The 18,943-nt window shown below is 41.1% G+C and overlaps 1 protein-coding gene across 2 annotated transcripts in view; it reads right to left on the bottom strand.

The window, feature by feature from the left end:
* RASA3 (RAS p21 protein activator 3) overlaps positions 1 to 18,943 on the bottom strand; it is a 1,807,402-nt gene that overhangs the window by 344,823 nt on the left and 1,443,636 nt on the right. For both annotated transcript variants that reach the window (XM_044071113.1, XM_044071114.1), the window contains one exon: positions 8,632 to 8,788. In XM_044071113.1, the coding sequence (XP_043927048.1) occupies positions 8,632 to 8,788 (157 nt within the window). The remainder of the gene's footprint in view (positions 1 to 8,631; positions 8,789 to 18,943) is intronic.

The following is an 18,943-nucleotide window of genomic DNA, read 5'->3' as shown; positions in this document are numbered from 1 at the left end:
TAGCCACATTGCAAGGTATGCTTTCCCACTTGTTCAGCTGCATGCAATAAATCCTGCAATTCCTTGTTCTCTAAACATTCAGTATTTGTCAACATTTTCTGTTTAAGCAGTGACATTAAGTATTGCTGATATTTAAGCATATGAAACTGACAATTTAAGGCTCTTACAGCCAGGGTAGCAGAAGTGTAGACTTTTTTCCCCCATCTGTCTAGAGCCCTGGAATCCCTATCAGAGCGGACAGTTTTTTTTTTTTTGCAGTGGAAGCTTTAACTCCTTTCGGACCCTGGGATATAGTTTCTGGGTCAGCAGCAGGGTTTTTATACAGGAATTTATGAGAATCCGGGACCCTGTAGTATCTGTCTGGCTTAGCAGGTGCAGGGGGGTAGAGAGTCTGGGGACAGGCCGGACTCTGAAAATACATCATCTACAATGTCTAGAACAGGTGGAATAGCAAGGGGTCTGTGCTGAGGAAGTAACAGAAAGTCTCTGAGCCTTTTCTTAGATTCAGAATAATCTTGGCTCTCCCAGTGGAAATGTTTCCTCATGATATGCAGGGTTTCCCCAAAAGAATAATCCTCAGGAGGAGCGGCTGAAGGAATGGATTCTTCAGCATCAGAATCCTCATAGGGAAGCATGGAGTAATCCTGTTCAGAAGAGGAATCAGAGGAAATAGAAACCTGATCAGAAGAATCATACTTTGTCTCTTGCCTAGGCCTCTTATCAGGAGGGGGATGGGAATCCCTGATCAAAGTAATTAGGTCTTCGGCCATTTTGAGCATCTGTTTTTTTAGGCATGGTAGTCTGAGTAGGAGAATGCTGTACTTGTTTCTTTGTCTTTAATGCTGCTTTAGTCTTGGTCTTTGAAGCTGATGATGGCTTAATATATAATTGTGTAGGTCTGAAGACACCCTCAGAAGCCGATGCCTGCTCAGCGGCTCCGGACCCATCTGAGGGTATGATTTCCAAGTGTCCAATACCTTGAGTATCAAGAGGCCCAGTCGGCACCACGTGGGAGTCGGAAGTGGCCTGTGGCTCTGAGGTAGCGGGCGCCAGGGGCTGCAAAAGCGCCTCACTGAGAACTGGAGAACCAGCGACTGGCCTAGAAGAGGCTTCGTCATTGGTTTTGGACCTCGGATGCCTATCCTTTTCCTTGTCCTTGCGTTTTTTGTAAACTGCAGTTGTCAGTTGATCTGACGGCATTATATAATTAAATCTACGGCCAAAGTAATGAAATGCAAAATCAAACTGACGCTTGATAGTGCATTGGTTAAATCTAGCACAAAACCGACAACTAGCAACCGTGTGATCAGGGCCTAGGCATGGAATACAGTAAGAGTGAAAATCCTTATGAGGTATTTGCTTCCCACAAGAAATACAATTGTTAACTTTTTCTGACATCGGTCTGGAGCAAGAAAAAAGTTTCCCCAATGGGGTACTTAGCTTTAATGAAGACTTCTGATCTGAAATTCGGATTTGAAAATCTCAGGAGTCGGCCGACTGGCACTTGCGAACTGCTTTTGCTTCTGGCACCGCACGGCAAGAAAGGCTGAAGAAAATGGCGTCAGCTGCATCTTTTATACCCCTGGTGCACTGACGTCAGGGAAGAGGCGACAGCAACCAACGCTGGACCTAGACTTTGGAATTCTGGCCGACCGAGGGCAGCCTGCCAGCAGGACAACCCAAGAGTAATGACTGCAACAGTGAAACACGATGAACATCAGTGGAAGTCCCAGTGTGGTATTTGCTTTCCACAGGTGAGACAATTATTGACTTTTTCTGACATAGGTTAGTGCAAGAAAAAAGGATCCCCAATGGGATACTTAGCTTTCGAAGACTTCAGCTTCAATTCGGAAACGAAACTCAGGTAGAGGCCGACTGGCACTAGTGGTAACTGCTTCTGCTTTAGGCTACATGGCAAGAAAGACTGATATAATGGCACTGGCTACCTTCCATTATACCACTGACAATCTGACGTCAGTCCTCAAGTGACAGCAACCGACGCAGAAATAGTAAGTCTCTGGTATTCAGGCCGACCGAGGTCTACCCTGGCAGGGATAACCCAAATGTGATGACTGCAACAGTGAAACACGAAGAGGATCAATAGATATACACTACATATCTGTACCAAAGATATTATATAATTACAAATACCGGTGTTAAACATCATTATAAGATTATCAGGACTCCCTACTGAAATGTCAGCACTTATATTATGAGTGTTAATAGAAAGAAAAATAGGTTGAAAATCCAGGAGAAAAGCAGATCAGCAACATTGCTCCTCTCCTTTAAACTTCTTTTTTTCAGGGGAAAATCTACCAAGAAAGCTTATGTAAACCAACTCTGAGAGCGCACTATTTCTGAGAAAAGAGAATATTCTGGGAAATGGCAATCTCAGACTTAGTATATTTAAGTCCATTTATTCGGCCATTCAGTCTCCATGACATTTGAAATTGTTACCAAATGTGAACCTTCAAATTTTACCTGGCAGATATTACAGCAGGTATAATTTACTTTTTCAGATGTATTTCAGGACTGCTGAGACAGCAAATTAAAAGAGAGGTAGGTAAATTTTATAATAAAATTCAGACTCCATGGGGGGGGGGGTTCCCTCTCCCCCCTCTGTCCTACTCCTCAGGAAAGCCTTAAACACTCCCACAGAATCCAAAAGTTCACAATTTACCTATTAAGAAAAGCTAGAAATGGCTAACAAATGCATTTTAATTGTGAAATAACTCAGATAAATTGTGTCATAATGTTCTTTATGTATTCTAACATCTCAGTTGCAAGGATCTGGCAGGAGGCAGGGATAACCCTTTCTATAGAAAAACCTATTCAACTCACAAAATATGGTCTTTGAATGGAATACATTAGTGTGTTCAAAGGTCTTAAATGATTTGTTCAAATTACTTGTGAATTAAGTAACTAAAATTCTGAAGCCGTGTGTGCAGGTCAAGTGTCCTCAATTTTAGACAGTACAGTGAAATGGGAGATTCTGGCAAAATAGCATGCGCATAATCTGCATCTATAAAGGGATCAAAAACATAAAGTTGCCACAGAGTTGCAACCAGGTCTTCTCATGGCTTTAAAGGTAGAGGGAAAATATAACTGTATTGAATTTGGCTACTTGCTCAAAATGCTTCCCTTATTAAACACTCAAAATCAGAAATAAGACAATATCTCTGCATTTAGCAATGATCACCATAGCCCTACTCTCTTATAGTTTCATAGTTGCTTACTAGGCTAATGACCACAAGGGCCTTTTTATGCCTAGCCATACATCCCAAATCTCTTACAAGTTCTGATACCCTTGATAAGTGTAAGCATGGGCCTGGGAGATGAACCATTTATAGATTATCTGTGTCCATTAGAGACATAGGTGTCAAACTAGGGATGAATGTCCGGTTTCCCATCCAATTGTCCAAGGTGCACTTGAATTGGGTTAGTGAGGAACTCTGCTTCACATGGACGGGGAGCCTGTTCCATAGACTGGGTAGTCTCTGGGATACATACCTATCTCTCCAGCAGGTTCTATTTATATCACAGGCAAGGTTTAAGTCATTAGAATGGGTAAGTCTGGTGCTGTTTGTTTCTTAAAGTTACTACAAGTACAATCAAATGCAGGTTTACTCATGACGGGAAAATTACAATACACTTGCATGATTGCAGGAGACAGATGAAGAAGAAAAGCCAGTTAAATGTGTTCAGCATTTTACCTCCTCTGCATCTCGACTCCCCCTTACTCCTCCTTCTGCAAGCCTAATGCCCTCTTGAATACCGCTACATTCTGGTAGTTCATTTCACAGGTCCAGAGTCTACTCCATGAAGAAGTACAGATCATTTGGTCCCTAAAATCTGCTTTATGTGCTCCTCCATGATACTATCCTTCCTGTTAGGACGACATGATTTTGTGCATCTGCACCATGCCTACCCTTCTCTTGACTCAGGAGAGAACAGTTTTGGTGTTAACGCCTTCAATATCTCATCATTAAAGGAGCCTAATGTTCCTCTACTATGGAGCCTCCAGAACTGCACAAATTAATCAAGATGTTATGCAAGTAGGGTTGGGTACAGTTGAAGCATTACTTCATTGCTTCTGGGCTCTATCTCCCTGAGGACAAAACCATGCAATATGTTTGCTGCCCTCTGACTGCTGTATCACGCTGGTCCTGGCAATCCAGTCCAGATGTGATCAACAGTCCCATATCCTTTTTCTACTCTGCTGCCATCAGTTGCACTACCTCTCCAGAGGCCATACTTCATATTATGGTGCTGGTGAGGCCCAAGTGCATCAGTTTGCACTTCTCTGTGATGAACTTCAAATGCCATCTTTTCCTCCACTTCATCAGCCTTTCCAAATATCTTCTTAAACTTCTTTCTTGTTCCCCTCACTGCTGCTCCTAACTTGATGTCATCAGAGAAGAGTTTGAGCATGTACTTATTTCCTGAGATATGTCTGAAATGAGTACAGCCAAGACTGCTGTACTCAGAACCAAATCTTTGGGCATTTCTTTCTTTATTCCTCACATTCTCCCTTTCATTACAACTCCCTGAATGCTACCATTTAATAATACAGCAATCTAACTCCTAGCCCTGATCCTATCCTCAGCTCAGAGCAACGCTAGATGCATACAGCAATATGTAACACCATCATGTGACTTGTCATCTGACTGCACTTATTTAATCTGCTGTTCCTTTTCAAAACAGATTTATAATTAACTGTTCCATTTAGCTCTGGGCACATATTAGCATTCAATAAAATGTGCCATTTTAACTCTCTGTACTCTGATTCATCCTGTCACCACTGCAGTCCACTGAGACATGATCTATAACATGAAAGAAAATCTTTTTAAAACCAGTGCAATTCATTCAGTGTTTACTTAAAGCATTATTTTCATCATTAATTGTAACCACATATTGGTGCTCATAAATACGTTCCTTAAACAACCTATTCTTTTTGACTATATAAAAACCATCACAAACTGTGCATTGGGCAGCATAAACCAAAAGCTAGAACTACATGTAAAATAGCTTGGTATCCCATATATTATTTTAGTAGTGTAACAGTAAACGTTTGGACTACTTGAAATGTACCTAGACACTGAGCAACATATTTAAAGGTACCCCTCTTTCCCATTGCAAAACTACCATATTCCTTCTCTAAGTGATTCTTAATGTTTCTTCCCCTTCTATTAATAAAGAGGGGTTGCTTACCTACAATATGCAACACCTCATCACTTCCATATAAGACAAGCCAATTATTTTTAATGATGTGTTTGATATCATGAATGTCAACTGTAAAAACAAAGGACACAGACACTGTAGAATCAGTTTTCTTCTCATTAATAGCAACCCCTTTTGCAGGTTCTGTGTAGACCCCATCTATAACTATTTGGGGGGGACCCTCTCAAATTAAACCTCTTGTGTAATGATTCAGTCAGCAAATCTATCTCTTCTAGGCCCATAGTCAGTTCTTTTAAATCTAAATAGCTGCCCTGTGATTAAACTGTGTTTTAAATAAGTGGGGTGCATACTATTATAATGCAAAATTGCTTTGCTTGCTGTAATTTTGTAACAAATCTTGGTAAGAAATACCCCTTTCCCCTTCATTCTTATTTACCTCAATATCTGAAATTAATTTTATCCTTATGACTCTGATGTGTAAATTTAAGAAAAGAAGTACTCTGATTAATTTGATTGACAAACCGGATCAATTATCTATCCCCCCAAGTTCCTTAATCCTTTTCATAATATACTTAATATTGCTAAAATCTTTTGGAAAGGGTAAGACCACAGCTCTAGTCTCATTAACTGACTTCATTGTTGTATCAGGTAAAACCACCCCTCTCCATCTAAGAATGGGCTGAAATCAAGGCATGTACCCCTACTTGGCTCATTACTTATCATTACGGCAAGGTCTTGTGGGAAATTCCTAACCAATAACATGTCCACAAAATACCTCATCAGACATTATTAACATGGAAAATCTAACCATCTGGCCATTGATCAGACTTTTATTTTGTACAGAAAGGGTGCATGCGACCAAAATGAAGGTAAAGTTAAACACAAAAAGCAGCTACTTTACAGCCAGAATTAGAGGGAAATGAAATCTATTGCCTGAGGCAGTGCTACAACATCAGAATGGTCCAAAGCTTCTGGACATACAGCAAGCAAAGAGCAAAGGACTGGACATGTGTAACATACGTGCAGCTGTAAGGAGACAGCTGTAATTCTGACAGAGATTCAGCTGAGCCCTGTTCTGCTTCTGCCACCATCTTTATAAAGTCCTGTCATCTCCATGAACCATTTATCAGTGGTGTTGGCTACTGAGAATAATATAAAGTAGAGAAGTCTGTCTATAGTTACCTTACATAGACAGAGAAACTGGTAAGAAAGAGTCAGATGTGTTGCTTACCTTTTTTTTTTTGCAAGTGGTTAATAACTGGCTATGATAAACCTGATGTATCTATTCTATCCATGGACCCACTGTGAAAAACCTGATCACATGCAGTCTATTTCTCCAGATTTCTTGTTTGTGGGCTAAATTAAGGGGGTAGGGGTTCTAGCAGAAAGCAACAACCATGACAGTCAAATTTGTTTTCAGGATTTGTGTGCTTAAAAGAATGGTCTTTTGGAAGCTGAAACACTTTCTCCACTTTCCTTACTGGCTGGTTGGTTGCTGCAAAGATGCTTCAGTTAACTTACAGTAAGTTAGTGAACATTCCTTTGAAGGCCAGTAACCCTTACTGAAAGAAGCAGTGTCCTCAGAGGTTCTCCAAAGGTAGGGCATTCTGGTGCCAAAGCAAAGATTCATATTTCATTACACCATCCTGTTAAGGAAAGATGGATGCAGACCACTGTTGCCTGCTTTGGAACTAATAGCCTCATTTTCTCCAGCTGGACACTTTTGTTAAACCATTTTGTTTGGCCTCAAGGACAGGGGTGCAAAAAAATAATGACTCATAGTGATGTGGTCTGCATAAGTGGGACCATTTCTGGTACAATGTCCATCACCAGGACCTATGACACTGACAGAGGCAGTTGTAATTAAACCATATCTATGAGGCAACATGCAAGGTTGAACGATGGACCCAAGTCAAGTAACAAGGTAGAGAAGGCTTGCATCAGAAAAAAAAAACTATGGTGCCTTGAGACTAGAGGGAAATTAGTTCTTGGGAATGATCCAAAAAAAGAGAAGAGTTAAAAATACGCAGGAAGGGGACATACAAATATTACATGTTCTGATGACTTTGGAACACATTCCATCAATGCTTGATGCCCAATTCTTAGGTCATTTCCCCATGAGTATTTTTTCATATTTAAAAGTTTTAATCTGCAGAACCATACTCTTGTATAATACTAGCAAAGAGAATGTTTAAGGCAGGTGATGAAATGGAAATGGTGTAAAGGGCTGCATTACAAGTAAGTAGGTCAGACAGAAAGCATCCCCTTCTACCAGGACCACAGCAGGGTTTACCATCTAGGGTTCATAGCCAGCTTTAGGCATAGGCCAACTAGGTGGCTGACTAGGGCTCCGCTTAAGCAGGGGTGTTTTCTGGTATTTATTTGGTGTAGGTATACCAGGATGGGGGCACCAAGTGGTGATGGTGGGGGGATGTGGAGCCCTTTTGCCTAGGGCACTGGTTGACCTACCACTCCTGCTAGGGTTATGGACAGCTGAGTACTTGTTCCTCAACATCAGCTAAGGGAATTACTATGAAGCAGAACTGGTGAAGTGTTTTGATTCAAGCCATACTAGTCAGTGAGAAAGAAACAGGTCTGTTTTTAACACATGCTTCAGACTTGCAAGCTATTTTCACTGAATATGCTTAGCTATATACTTATAACCATGCCGCGGTGGTACGGCTGTAGCGTTGTTACCTCATAGCAAGAGGTTCTCCCGTTCAATACTCGGCTTGGCTTTGGGAGTGCCTTCTGTGTGGAGTCGGCATGTCCTCCCCGCGGTTGGGTAGCGTTCAAAAGACATGCGTGCGTAAATGGGCGTGCCTTCGTTGAAGGTTGGGCGTCGAGCTGGCACCTCGGCTTTTCGTAAAAATCTACTGCCAATCATTAGCAGACCGGAGTTCCGCTGTGGCGACCCCTTACTGGGGAAAGCCGAAAGACAAACAACATGCTTAGCTATATACTTGAATCATGTCAACAAACTACTGTTTTAAGTACAGACTATAAATACTTCAAAATCTCATCACCTTTTAGGTCATCTAAGACTGACAGCTCTCAACTACATCACATCCTAGAAAGCTTTTAATTACCACCAGGCAAATTCAGCATTTTAGAGTGTTATACTTCTTCTAAAAGGCATTTTCCAAACTTCATGTAAATTACAATGTCAGAAAAGGTGCTAGGCTGACTTGCAGAAATCAGTGAGAACTCAAGCAAGAGGAAGGGTGTACCCTGAAACATAGTGTGAATACTGATAAGTATCTTCCGCAGAAACCACAAAAACATGAAAAAAATTTTACTTGAGATGTGCAGTCCTTGATATGTGAAAACCTCACACTGATGACTATCAGTATAACCAACAAATAAGGCTTGGCAGAGATCACACCCCAATTAATATAGGCGCAAGTGTTAGGGAAATAAGTCTACTAGAAGGCAAACAGGAAGCCCCACCTCTATATCTGAAGACTTTAGCAGCAGGTTCCGTAAAGGGTTGTAGTACGCTGAAGGGAAAACATGGTCCTCGCTGTAAACAATATTTAGTCTCAAGGAGCCCAGGTCATCAGTCTTGATGGACTTATTTCCATTGTCCCTAGGCTGAAGGAAATACCTGAAAAAAAGACACAAGACAACATCAGAAAGATACTCTAACCCCCTAAAGACTAGAATGTTTCAGAAAATATCCAAAGTGCTTCTTCATGAGAATAAAGCTTCATTTTTTACTTGCCCTCAATTTCTATAACGCATTACTTTTTTACAAGAATAAGAAAACCTAAATCACATGCACTCTAGAAACTGCATTATGCACAGAAGGAAGGAAATCTAATGCTAACTGAATTCCTTGCTAAGAATTTTCTCTTTTATGATTGATTAATAATTAACAACGCAACATTTATCTTAATGGTAGATTAACTATCCAGTGATTCAGTACTGGAAGACTGATTAACTCTTAAAAAACAGGCAGTATAGGACCAAAGGTAAACCCGATGTCAGTGAATGCATCTGACTAAATTTCAGTATATGAACAGGCATATTCTAGCAAGAAGGCTACGTGTTTCTCATGTTCCCAGTTTCCATTCTGTGCATAAAATGCAATTTACTGCATATATTCACTTAATTCTGTGGAAATCTGCATATTAATAAACTGATTTAGTCCAAATCATTTACTTTATGAACTTAATTTGCCTCTGCTTCTTACAAGGCACTATCCATTAACAAGGACAAAATGTATTTAGCAGACTGATAGTCTCGGACTGGAGAATTGTGTGCAGACCGCATTCTGTCAATGTATCTTCAGTGTTAAATTAACTCAACCTTTATTATAGTGTTTTGTCAAAGCACTACAGTGTCAAGTCATTTCAGACAATTAGTGGTATGAATACAGAAGGCTGAGTGCATAAATTAAAGCAACAAAGAGTTAATTAGATAATTAGTTAATGTGATACTTAAATGCTTATTAAATGAACATGTTTTACACTGTCAGATCAGTTCAGGAATAACCCAGACAATAGAAACCGCTTATACATTCTCTAAAAATGCAAGGGGGGGGGGGGTATACCAGCAGAAATGATACTAATTACAGTCTTAGGTTACATGACAAACTTAAGTGCTACAAACCCAGATGGAATGGCAATGCATAATGTGGGCTCAAAAGTTAAGTACGATGAAGTCTGTGAATTCCAAAGGTCAATGAGCAAATAAACGTTAACAACATGTTATTAACATGTTATTACAACATGCTAATGTTTAACAACATAAACTATCCGCAGTAAGAAGCATAACTGTCATTAATGAAGTCAGGCAGTATAACAACCCTTTTATTAGATCAAAACAAGAGGGGAAAGCAGATGTGCCACTGGAAGTGGTTCTGAACCAGAAGTGTAAATTACGCAAGGCAGTCTCAGGCAGGCAGACAGATGGACAGATAGGCTGATGTGTATGGGGCAAAAGGAGTACAGTTTATCTTGCCTGGCAAATGTTTCAAGGGTAACCTAAGCAACAGTGCTCTCAGCACCATCTGAATTTTTGAAGCACAAGTATATTATGGCAGCACTGTGACTCACAGCACAGCAAGACAGTTTATTTCTTAGTATTAGCATTTTCATGGCTTCTAGCAGTTCAGTGATTTAGTTCTGATTTCCATCTGGCATCATTTCACAGTTTCTTCGGAGTAATGTTTGTTCCAGGTCATCAGCCAGTGGGTTTGACGAACACTATTTGATACAAGATTGTGGTCTTTTGGCTGTATGGCAGCTGACTGTGTTCTGCACTGATATTCTAGTCGTCTCTGATATACTGCTTGTTCTCAGGTCCTTTGTTAGTCAGACTGCTCCGACCCTGCTTTAGGTTTCTCTGCACTTCTTTCATTATATGATCACTGATTGCAGGCTGTGGACAGCAGTTAAATAAATTGCATACTTTAGACTTCTCATACATTTTTCTTTATGCCTACAGTATTTTACCTCAACTTTGTCCATTTTCATATTTGTGACAGCTGTCCCATGTGAGACACTTAACTATTATCCTGAATATTGCTTCTTTTACATGTCACACTTTTGGACCATTAAAGAACATTTAATATAATCCTTGTACAGACATTTCCTCATTTTTTGGAAACTGGAGTTTCCATCTGCTGTATTGCTGGGACATTAAAGAACACTGAATGTACCCTTTGAGCAGATGTCAGAAAATACTAACGGAAGATCTTTTTTATTTCTGAATGATTTGGCAGCTATCAGCAAGACTTGCACTGATTGATATGACTTAAGTCAGCTGAATTTGTAATCCTAGGGCTATCTTTAAACCTTGTTTTCACCCATGCTTGTTGAGGAAATGCCATCTATCTTGATTTACATACTGGTTTATCCCACTAACACTGCAAGGATCTGCTTGCCTTTCTATAATACTTTTGCATAGCACAGGCTTCCATAACAGTTATACTGAGGGTCAACAGGGTTGGATTCATGTCCTATACCACTGCTAAACAGCATATGTTCTGGGAGTGAAATATCATGTAGATAGACCAATCCTGGTTGTGTGTGTGCTGTATCTATGGTTTCTGCATGTCATTCCAAACTGATGGGAGGAACCTGAACTGTAGTACCAGTCACAGTGCTAGATTATGATGCCATGTCCATACACAGCAAATCAAATATTATACCCAACTTGTTGAGTGAAGTGGACCTAGCCTTCAATCACAGAGTGTTGGCTGGACAAATATTAAGTACAATTCTTGTGCCTTTGGTGCCCCACTTTTCTCTGTTATAGTAATCTCCAGATAAGACCTGACTGGGGTAGGGATTGTGACCTTTCATCATTAAAACAGAATTAAGTTCAAATATTTTCATAGGCGAATAGTAGACTAACTGCTCAGAAGGGCCAGTTTAAGCCTAGCCAATAACCTGATGGCAGAATCAAACGAAGTATCATGTGTCTATGAGGTGAAGTCCTTGACCATTATGCCAATCCTACCCTTTCTAATTGAAGCAGGTAAAAGCTGGCTTACCAACTCCTTTGATTTTGCAATGGGCAAAACAAAAAACTGTGGACATCTCCTCATCTGCTGTCCACTGGGAAGTGTAATAATATTCATTTAGGAGTCCACCTTCTTCATTGCTTCTGCCGGTACTAATGTCCCCAAGCTGATTGATTCTGTGTAACATTAGCTATCCATACTTTTGTCCAAAAACTGGACTTGATCTTTGAGCTTGGGGTGATGACCAGAGTTGGTAGTAAAACATATTCCTTAGTATGACCTCTCCTTGGTTTGGTTCTTGGGGGCCCAGTCCTTTGCATCTCACAGCCTAGCACTGGTCCAGTTCATGAAAGAATAGTTGTGTAAAATCTTACCATAACCATAAATGTCCTTCTCTTCCATGTTGCAGTATTCTAGGTGTGGGATTTCTGCCCTCAGGTGACTCGTATGTCGGTTTCTATACAAAAACTTCAGCTTGGCTGCTGTAGTGTGCATGGGACGTGACACGTAGGGCCATAACCAATGGGCCTTAAATGTGACGTCTGCACACACAATCAGAACTTGAAGGCCTGGAGGCAGAAAATAAGGCCCAGCAGGAGGTGTGCCAGTTGTTTACAGGTGTGTGACTTGGAGACCTAATGAAATGTAGGTAGTACAGGAATATATAAGACCTGGAGGACTGGTAGGCAGGAAGGAATATTGCAACATGGAAGAGAAGGACATCTATGGTTATGAAAAGAGTTTACACAACTATTCTATGTCCTTCTATTCCTATGTTGCAGTATTCTAGGTGTGGGAGTGCACCACAACTTAAGAGGATGACAGGGTGGTGGTAGATGCAGAGGGTTCTACAAGACCCTGCAGGACTGCCCTGCCGAATCCTGTCCTAGCTCTGGAAACTTGGTCCAGTTTGTAATGTTTGGTGAAGGTGTGGATTGTGGCCCAGGTGGCTGCTTCCAAAATGGATGCTGTGTCTAGGCCTTTCATGAAGACCTTTGAGTTGGCCATAGCTCTAGTGGAATAGGCCTTGATTCCCCTTGGGAGTGCCTTTCCGTGGTGACAATAGCAGAAGCAAATAGCTTTCCTGATCCAGCATGCAATGGTTTGCTTGGAGACTGCCTTGCCCAGGGCTCTGGGGTGGAAGAAGACAAAGAGCTGGTTAGTCTTTCTGATGGCCTTGGACTTGTACAGGTAGAATCTAAGTTATCTGTGCACATCCAGGGAATGCAGTATCCTCTTCACTTCATTAGTGGGTGAGGGAAAAAAAGGTGGGCAGATGAATGGATTGGTCAAGAGAGAGATCACTGACCACTTTAGGCATAAAGGAGGGGTTGGTTCGCAAGGTCACCCTGTCTTTGTGGAAGACGATGTAGGGGGAATAGGCCATTAGAGCCTGCAGTTCTGACACTCTTCTGGATGAAGTGATAGCCATCAGAAGGACCGTCTTCCATGTACACATCTGTAAGGAAGAAGGCCCTGGCAGGTTCAATGGGATGTTGGGTTAATTTCTCTAAGATGTAGTTAAGGTCCCAAGGTGGAGGGATAGGTTTCCTAGGTGTTCTCATGTGCAATACCCCTTTAAGGAAGAGCTTTACATTGAGCCTGGCCAGCAAGGGTAGTTCCAGGGGCAGCAAGTCTAATATAGCCGAGACGTGTACTTTTACAGAAGAATAAGAAAGGTCACTTTTTATTAATTGACACAAGTGGTTTAGAACCAGGGGAACCTCGGCAGGGCTGGTGTCCCTTCCCTTTTGTAGACACCATTTTGCAAATCCTTCCAATTTAACCAGATAAGATTTTCTGGTGGTAGGTTTCCTTGCCTCCCTCAGGACTGAAAGTACGTCCTCTGAGTAGTGGTGTCTGAAAGGAATCAAAGGTTTATCACCCACAGAGTCAGACCCAACATCTATACCTGTGGGTGTAGGAGAGTTCCTTTGTCTTGTGACAGTAGGTCCACCTTGTAGGGTAACTTGAAGTGATTGCCCTTGGCTAGTTTGTGAAACAGGGGGAACCAGTGCTGCCTTGGCCAGTAGGGAGTCACTAACAAGATTTTTGGTTTGTCCTGCTGAATTTTCAGGAGGACTTTCTGAATCAGTGGGAATGGGGGAAGGCATAAAGGAAGTTCCCCTCCCAAGAGATGCTGAAAGCATCCACTCTCCACGCTAGAGGGGAGTGGGTTTTTGAGCAGAAGTTCTGCAGTTGCCTGTTCTGGGGTGAGGCAAACAGGTCTATTTGTGGAGCACCCCACCAGTGGACTATGTCTAAGAAGACCTCCCTGTTCAGCATGCATTTGTGTTGAGGCGAGGAAGTCCTGCTCAAGTGATCTGCTTGGTGGTTGTCCTGTGAGGGGATGTAGACCACCTGCAGGACCAAGATGAGCCAGAAGGCTAAGTCCCATATCAGCAGGGATAGACTGCACAGCTGATAGATCTTTGTTACTCCCTACTTGTTTAGGTACCACATCACCGTGGTGTTGTCGGTGACAATCTGGACCACCCCTGGAACCAGAAAGGGGGTGAAGGTCTGCATAGCTAAGAAAACTGCTGTCATTTCCCTGATACTGATGTGTTTGGCCTGAAGAGAGGGATGCCATTTTTTCCTGAATCTTGTAAGAAGCTAGAGTTTCTCCCCAACCTGAATCTGAGGCATCTGTGTGCATAACTCTGGTTGGGGTGGGGGACTGTAGTGGGAGCCCTGGGTTCAATTTCACTTGCTGGGTCCACCAGTTGATTTCTGTTATCAGACAGGGAAGGAAGGGGATGCCTCAAGAAAGAACTTTAGCTGAAGATATAGACAAACTACAGAATGAACTGTTTTCTAACTTTTCTGTGGAAGTTATTGGCACTAAAATTGATGATTTATATGATACTGTTATGGGCTACAAGAAAAGACTTCAGAACATTAAAATGAAAAAAATTGCAGAGAGATGTCAACGATTTTCAGTGGAAAGAAGTCTTTTCATGGCCGAAGAGGTCTGCTTCTGTTGCAGGGGTATCTAATGACAGCATACATGCTTCTAACCAAGGAAATATAGAGAGCACTGTCTCTTTAACATCCAGCCTGGCTAGAGAATCTTCAAATACTACTGACGCGATGACGCAACACGTTACTACACTTTCTGTTATACGAAAGGAGAAGGAGAAGGAAAGTATAGCTTCAGCTCATCTCTCGAAGGATAACAGTAAAGCGAATAAAATTAGCAACAGTGAAGCCTCTACTTTGTCTTTTTTAGATTTAAAAAACTATACAGACTCCTATTTTACCCTTTGTGCTAATCAATGCCCTGCTGATAAGGGAAAGATCCAAAACCAGAGGGCGGAAGGGCAGATATCATCAGATGCAAGAGGGACAAGCACGCCAAAACAGGATGACGACGCAGCAGAAATGCCAAGCCTTAGTAATTATCCTTTCTAATTTTGAATTAACTAGAGCACAAATTTCTCTGCTGAATAAGGGTTTATCCTTTATTCCAGCGCAGAGAACAGTCATGACTGATCTGTTGAAAGAACTGAGACTGCTTGGGCGCACACCAACACCCAAAACCATGTTAAAGATACAGGTATTTCGCCTGAAACTCTTTTAAAAAAAACGAGTTTATATGTACCTAAAGTTCATCCTATTGTGGAAACTTTTGTAACAGCATGTGAAAAAGATATTAGAGATGTTTTTAGTGAGAAAAAAACAGCTATGTTTTATAACTTAGATAAATCTGAAAATGAAGCCCTAATACAATTGAAGGCATTGTCCAGCATTGAAGTTAGACTTGAGGACACAGGGGGAAGTGTTGTAGTTATGGAGAAACAATTCTATATACAACAAATGATGCTTCTCTTAGATGATGTAGATACATACTAACACATCTCTAGTACACAGGTGAAAGGTATTATTGATAGGGTGTCTGTGTATATCTGTGATCTATTTGTATCACAACAAATGACTGAGGAATTACTTAATTACTTCCAAGTAGAGCATCCGATTATACCCATGATCTATGGGTTACCCAAGGTACACAAAAAACATGACTGAGCCACCTATGAGACCCATTGTCTCCAGTAGAGCATGGGCCAAAGAAGCAATATCCATCTATGTAGAGAAGCAATTGCACCCTGTGTTAGAAACTTGCAATACTGTTTTAAGAGACACCAAGATGGCAATGATAAATGGTGAATATATATTTGTTACCATGGATATCACATCCCTTTTTACAGTAATACCGCGGTGGTACGGCGGTAGCGTTGTTACCTCACAGCAAGAAGTTCTCCCGTTTAATTCTCGGCTTGGCTTGGGAGTGCCTTCTGTGCAGAGTCTGCATGTCTTCCCCATGGTTGGGTAGCGTTCGAAAGATATGCGTGCGTAAATGGGCGTGCCTTAGTTGAAGGTTGGGCGTCGAGCTGTCACCTCGGCGTTTCGTAAAAATCTACTGCCAATCATTTGCGGACCGGAGTTCCGCTGTGGGGCCCCTTACCGTGAAAAAGCCGAAAGACAAACAATCTAATGCCTGGGGCATTGAAAGGGTACGTGACTTATTAAATACTAAAAAAATCTATACATATACCAAAGTGAACTTGATATGTAGCTTACTGGAGATAATTCTTGAAAACAATGTTTTTGTGTTTAATGACTGCTTTTACATGCAAAAAGTTGGCGTAGCGATGGGAACAGCATGTGCCAATAACCCTAGTCTCATGGGAGATGAATTATCTGTTGCATGGGAATGATTTCGTAGATAGTATCATCTGGTACGTACGATTTGTGGATGATGTCTTCCTTCTGTGGGGAGACACTAGTAGTAGACTGGAACTTTTTATTGAATAATTACACAGTACTACTGACTTTCTAAGATTTACATATAATTCTTCATCTGATATCATTAACTTTCTTGATGTGACTATAAATAAAATATCATCTACACAATTAGTTACCAGCCTATATAGAAAACCCAGTAGAAAAATAGCATTCTACATAAAACTAGTATGCACCCCAAACATGTTAACAAGAATGTAGTCAAAGGACTATTTATGAGAATGAGTAGACTGCATAATACAGAAGATGGGCTGGCGCAAGCAGTTTCCAACTTAAAGGATGAATTTATAGATAGAGGCTACAATGCAGTAGATATAGAAACAAGTATTATTGATATGTATGAAGGACGTAGTCACAGGGGCAAACCATTTTCCTCAGAGGGTACGAATGACATACATAATATACAAAATGAAAATAGACAAAGTTAGGTTTCCTATTTCCTATTCTAGTGATATCAAGATGTTTTGTGAAATATTTGAGAGGAACTGGAATATTTTAAATTCTATTGAAGAACTGGATGGTGTTATACACAAGAGACCGTGTTTTTCTTTTAAAAATAAAAAAAATCCCTAAGACAATTATGTTATAAACCATTGGCTAACAGAAATAATAATATGCTGTCTCACTCAGAGAACAGGAACATTTCCCTGCAGGAACTGCATGGCATGTAAGTTTATTTACTCTAACACTACATTCACACATCCAAGCCAGATGTTTGTCATAGACATTGACTTCTATGTTGATTGTAAAACTCAACATTTAGTGTACCTTAGCTTCTGCAAATTATGTTATGAATTTTATGTTGGTAAAAACAACGGAAGTTTCAAAGAGCGCATTCTAGAGCATTTAAGAGATATAAATAATGCTAAAGAAACTAGTGCCTTAGCAAGACATGTTCAATCAGAAGGCTCGCAACATGTTTTTAACTTTTTAGTGCTAGAAATTATAGAACAAAGTATGAAGGGCGGTGACATTAAGAACAAGACGGAACCAGCAGAACAAAAATGGATTTTGCTGCTGCAGGCAGATAAACTATCAGGGATTAATGGTGCAGTGTCACTTAAGCCCTTCCTTAAAGCCAAACCACTTAAACACTAAGCTTCTTGAAAGATATTTATTGCTATTCAGCTTAGCTCTTTTTTATAACTTTGCTGTTTTATTAGTTTTTAGGGTTTCAAATGTTTTGACAGAATCTATTTACTGTGTTTTTAAGTGCTTAATTAATTTGATTAATAGACTTGACTGATTTACTTTAATTGTTGATTTGATGAGATACTATTTAAATGCTATGATTATTTCATTTGAATGTATAAGTCTGAAGAAGCGGTCAGTTACAGATTGTGAAAGCACTTACTTTGTGTATTAAACAATGTTGATTTCTACTATATACTCTTCATCTGTGGTCTGTTCGAGTTTTTATTATATTATTAAGGAGGGGGATGGCCTGCTCTAGGGGATGCAGGTGCTGGGAACAGGTGTTCTTCAGGGACCACTGCAGCTTGCGCATGTGCATTCTTGCCAGAGGTAGCATGGGGATGGTTGCTGCCATCAAACCCAGAAGATGAAGAAAATGCCTTGCCGTCACCTTTCAGGATAGTAGAGGCTCCTGGAAGTGGGAAGTTAAAGACAGAACCTTGTCCTGAGGTAGAAAGGCCTTCATTGTGTCTGTTCTGATTCTGCAGCTGAGAAAAATCTTGTCCTGGCTTGGGATTAGAGAGGATTTGGGGAGGTTGATGGTGAATCCTAGGTTCTGCAGAAGAAACATGGTGAAATGTAAATGCTTTAATAGAGCATCCCGGGAATCTGCCAGAATCAGGATGTCATCCAGATAAGGGTACATTTGTATCCCTTGAGTTCTGCAGAAGGCTAGGCACTTTGTAAAGAGACTGGGGATGTGGATAAACCAAAGGGCAAGGCAGCAAATTAGAAATGAGAGGAATGGGCAGAGAAACACAGGAACTGTCTGTGGAAACTCCTGACAAGTATGTGCAGATATGCTTCCTTTAGGTCTATGGTGACCATAAAGGCCTTGGCTGGAATGAATGGCAGAAAGATGGGGAGAGAGAGCATTATGAAGGAGGGTACCTGAAGATGTAGGTTTAGAAAGGACAGATCTAAGACGGGTCGCCAGGGGCCATCTTTTTTTGGGGACCAGGAAGAGATGGGAGTAAAACCCTTTTCCTTCATGTCCTGGAGGAATAGGCTCTATGGTGCCTAGTTGTAGAAGATCTGCCAGAACTTGTGGCATGAGATGGGCTTGGTTTTTGGGGAGGGAAGGGATGCTTCTTCTGGGTGGCTTCTCTATTCCAGGATAGGAAGTACCCTTTTTGGATAATGTTTAAGACCCACTGGTCTGAAGTGATGGATTGCCAAAGGGGACGACAGTGGGAAAGGTGGGCTGAGTGGGGGAGATAGGCAAGGCAGTCACGGATTACTGGGACTTCCTCTGTCCTGAAAAGGCTGCCTGGGTTGCTGTGGTGGCGCAGA

Source organism: Protopterus annectens, chromosome 5.part0, assembly GCF_019279795.1.
Source record: "Protopterus annectens isolate FY-2018-M chromosome 5.part0, PAN1.0, whole genome shotgun sequence".
NCBI classification, from domain to species: domain Eukaryota; kingdom Metazoa; phylum Chordata; order Ceratodontiformes; family Protopteridae; genus Protopterus; species Protopterus annectens.
The sequence above is the reverse complement of the archived record's forward strand: the minus strand, read 5'-3'. Positions and strand labels throughout refer to the sequence as shown.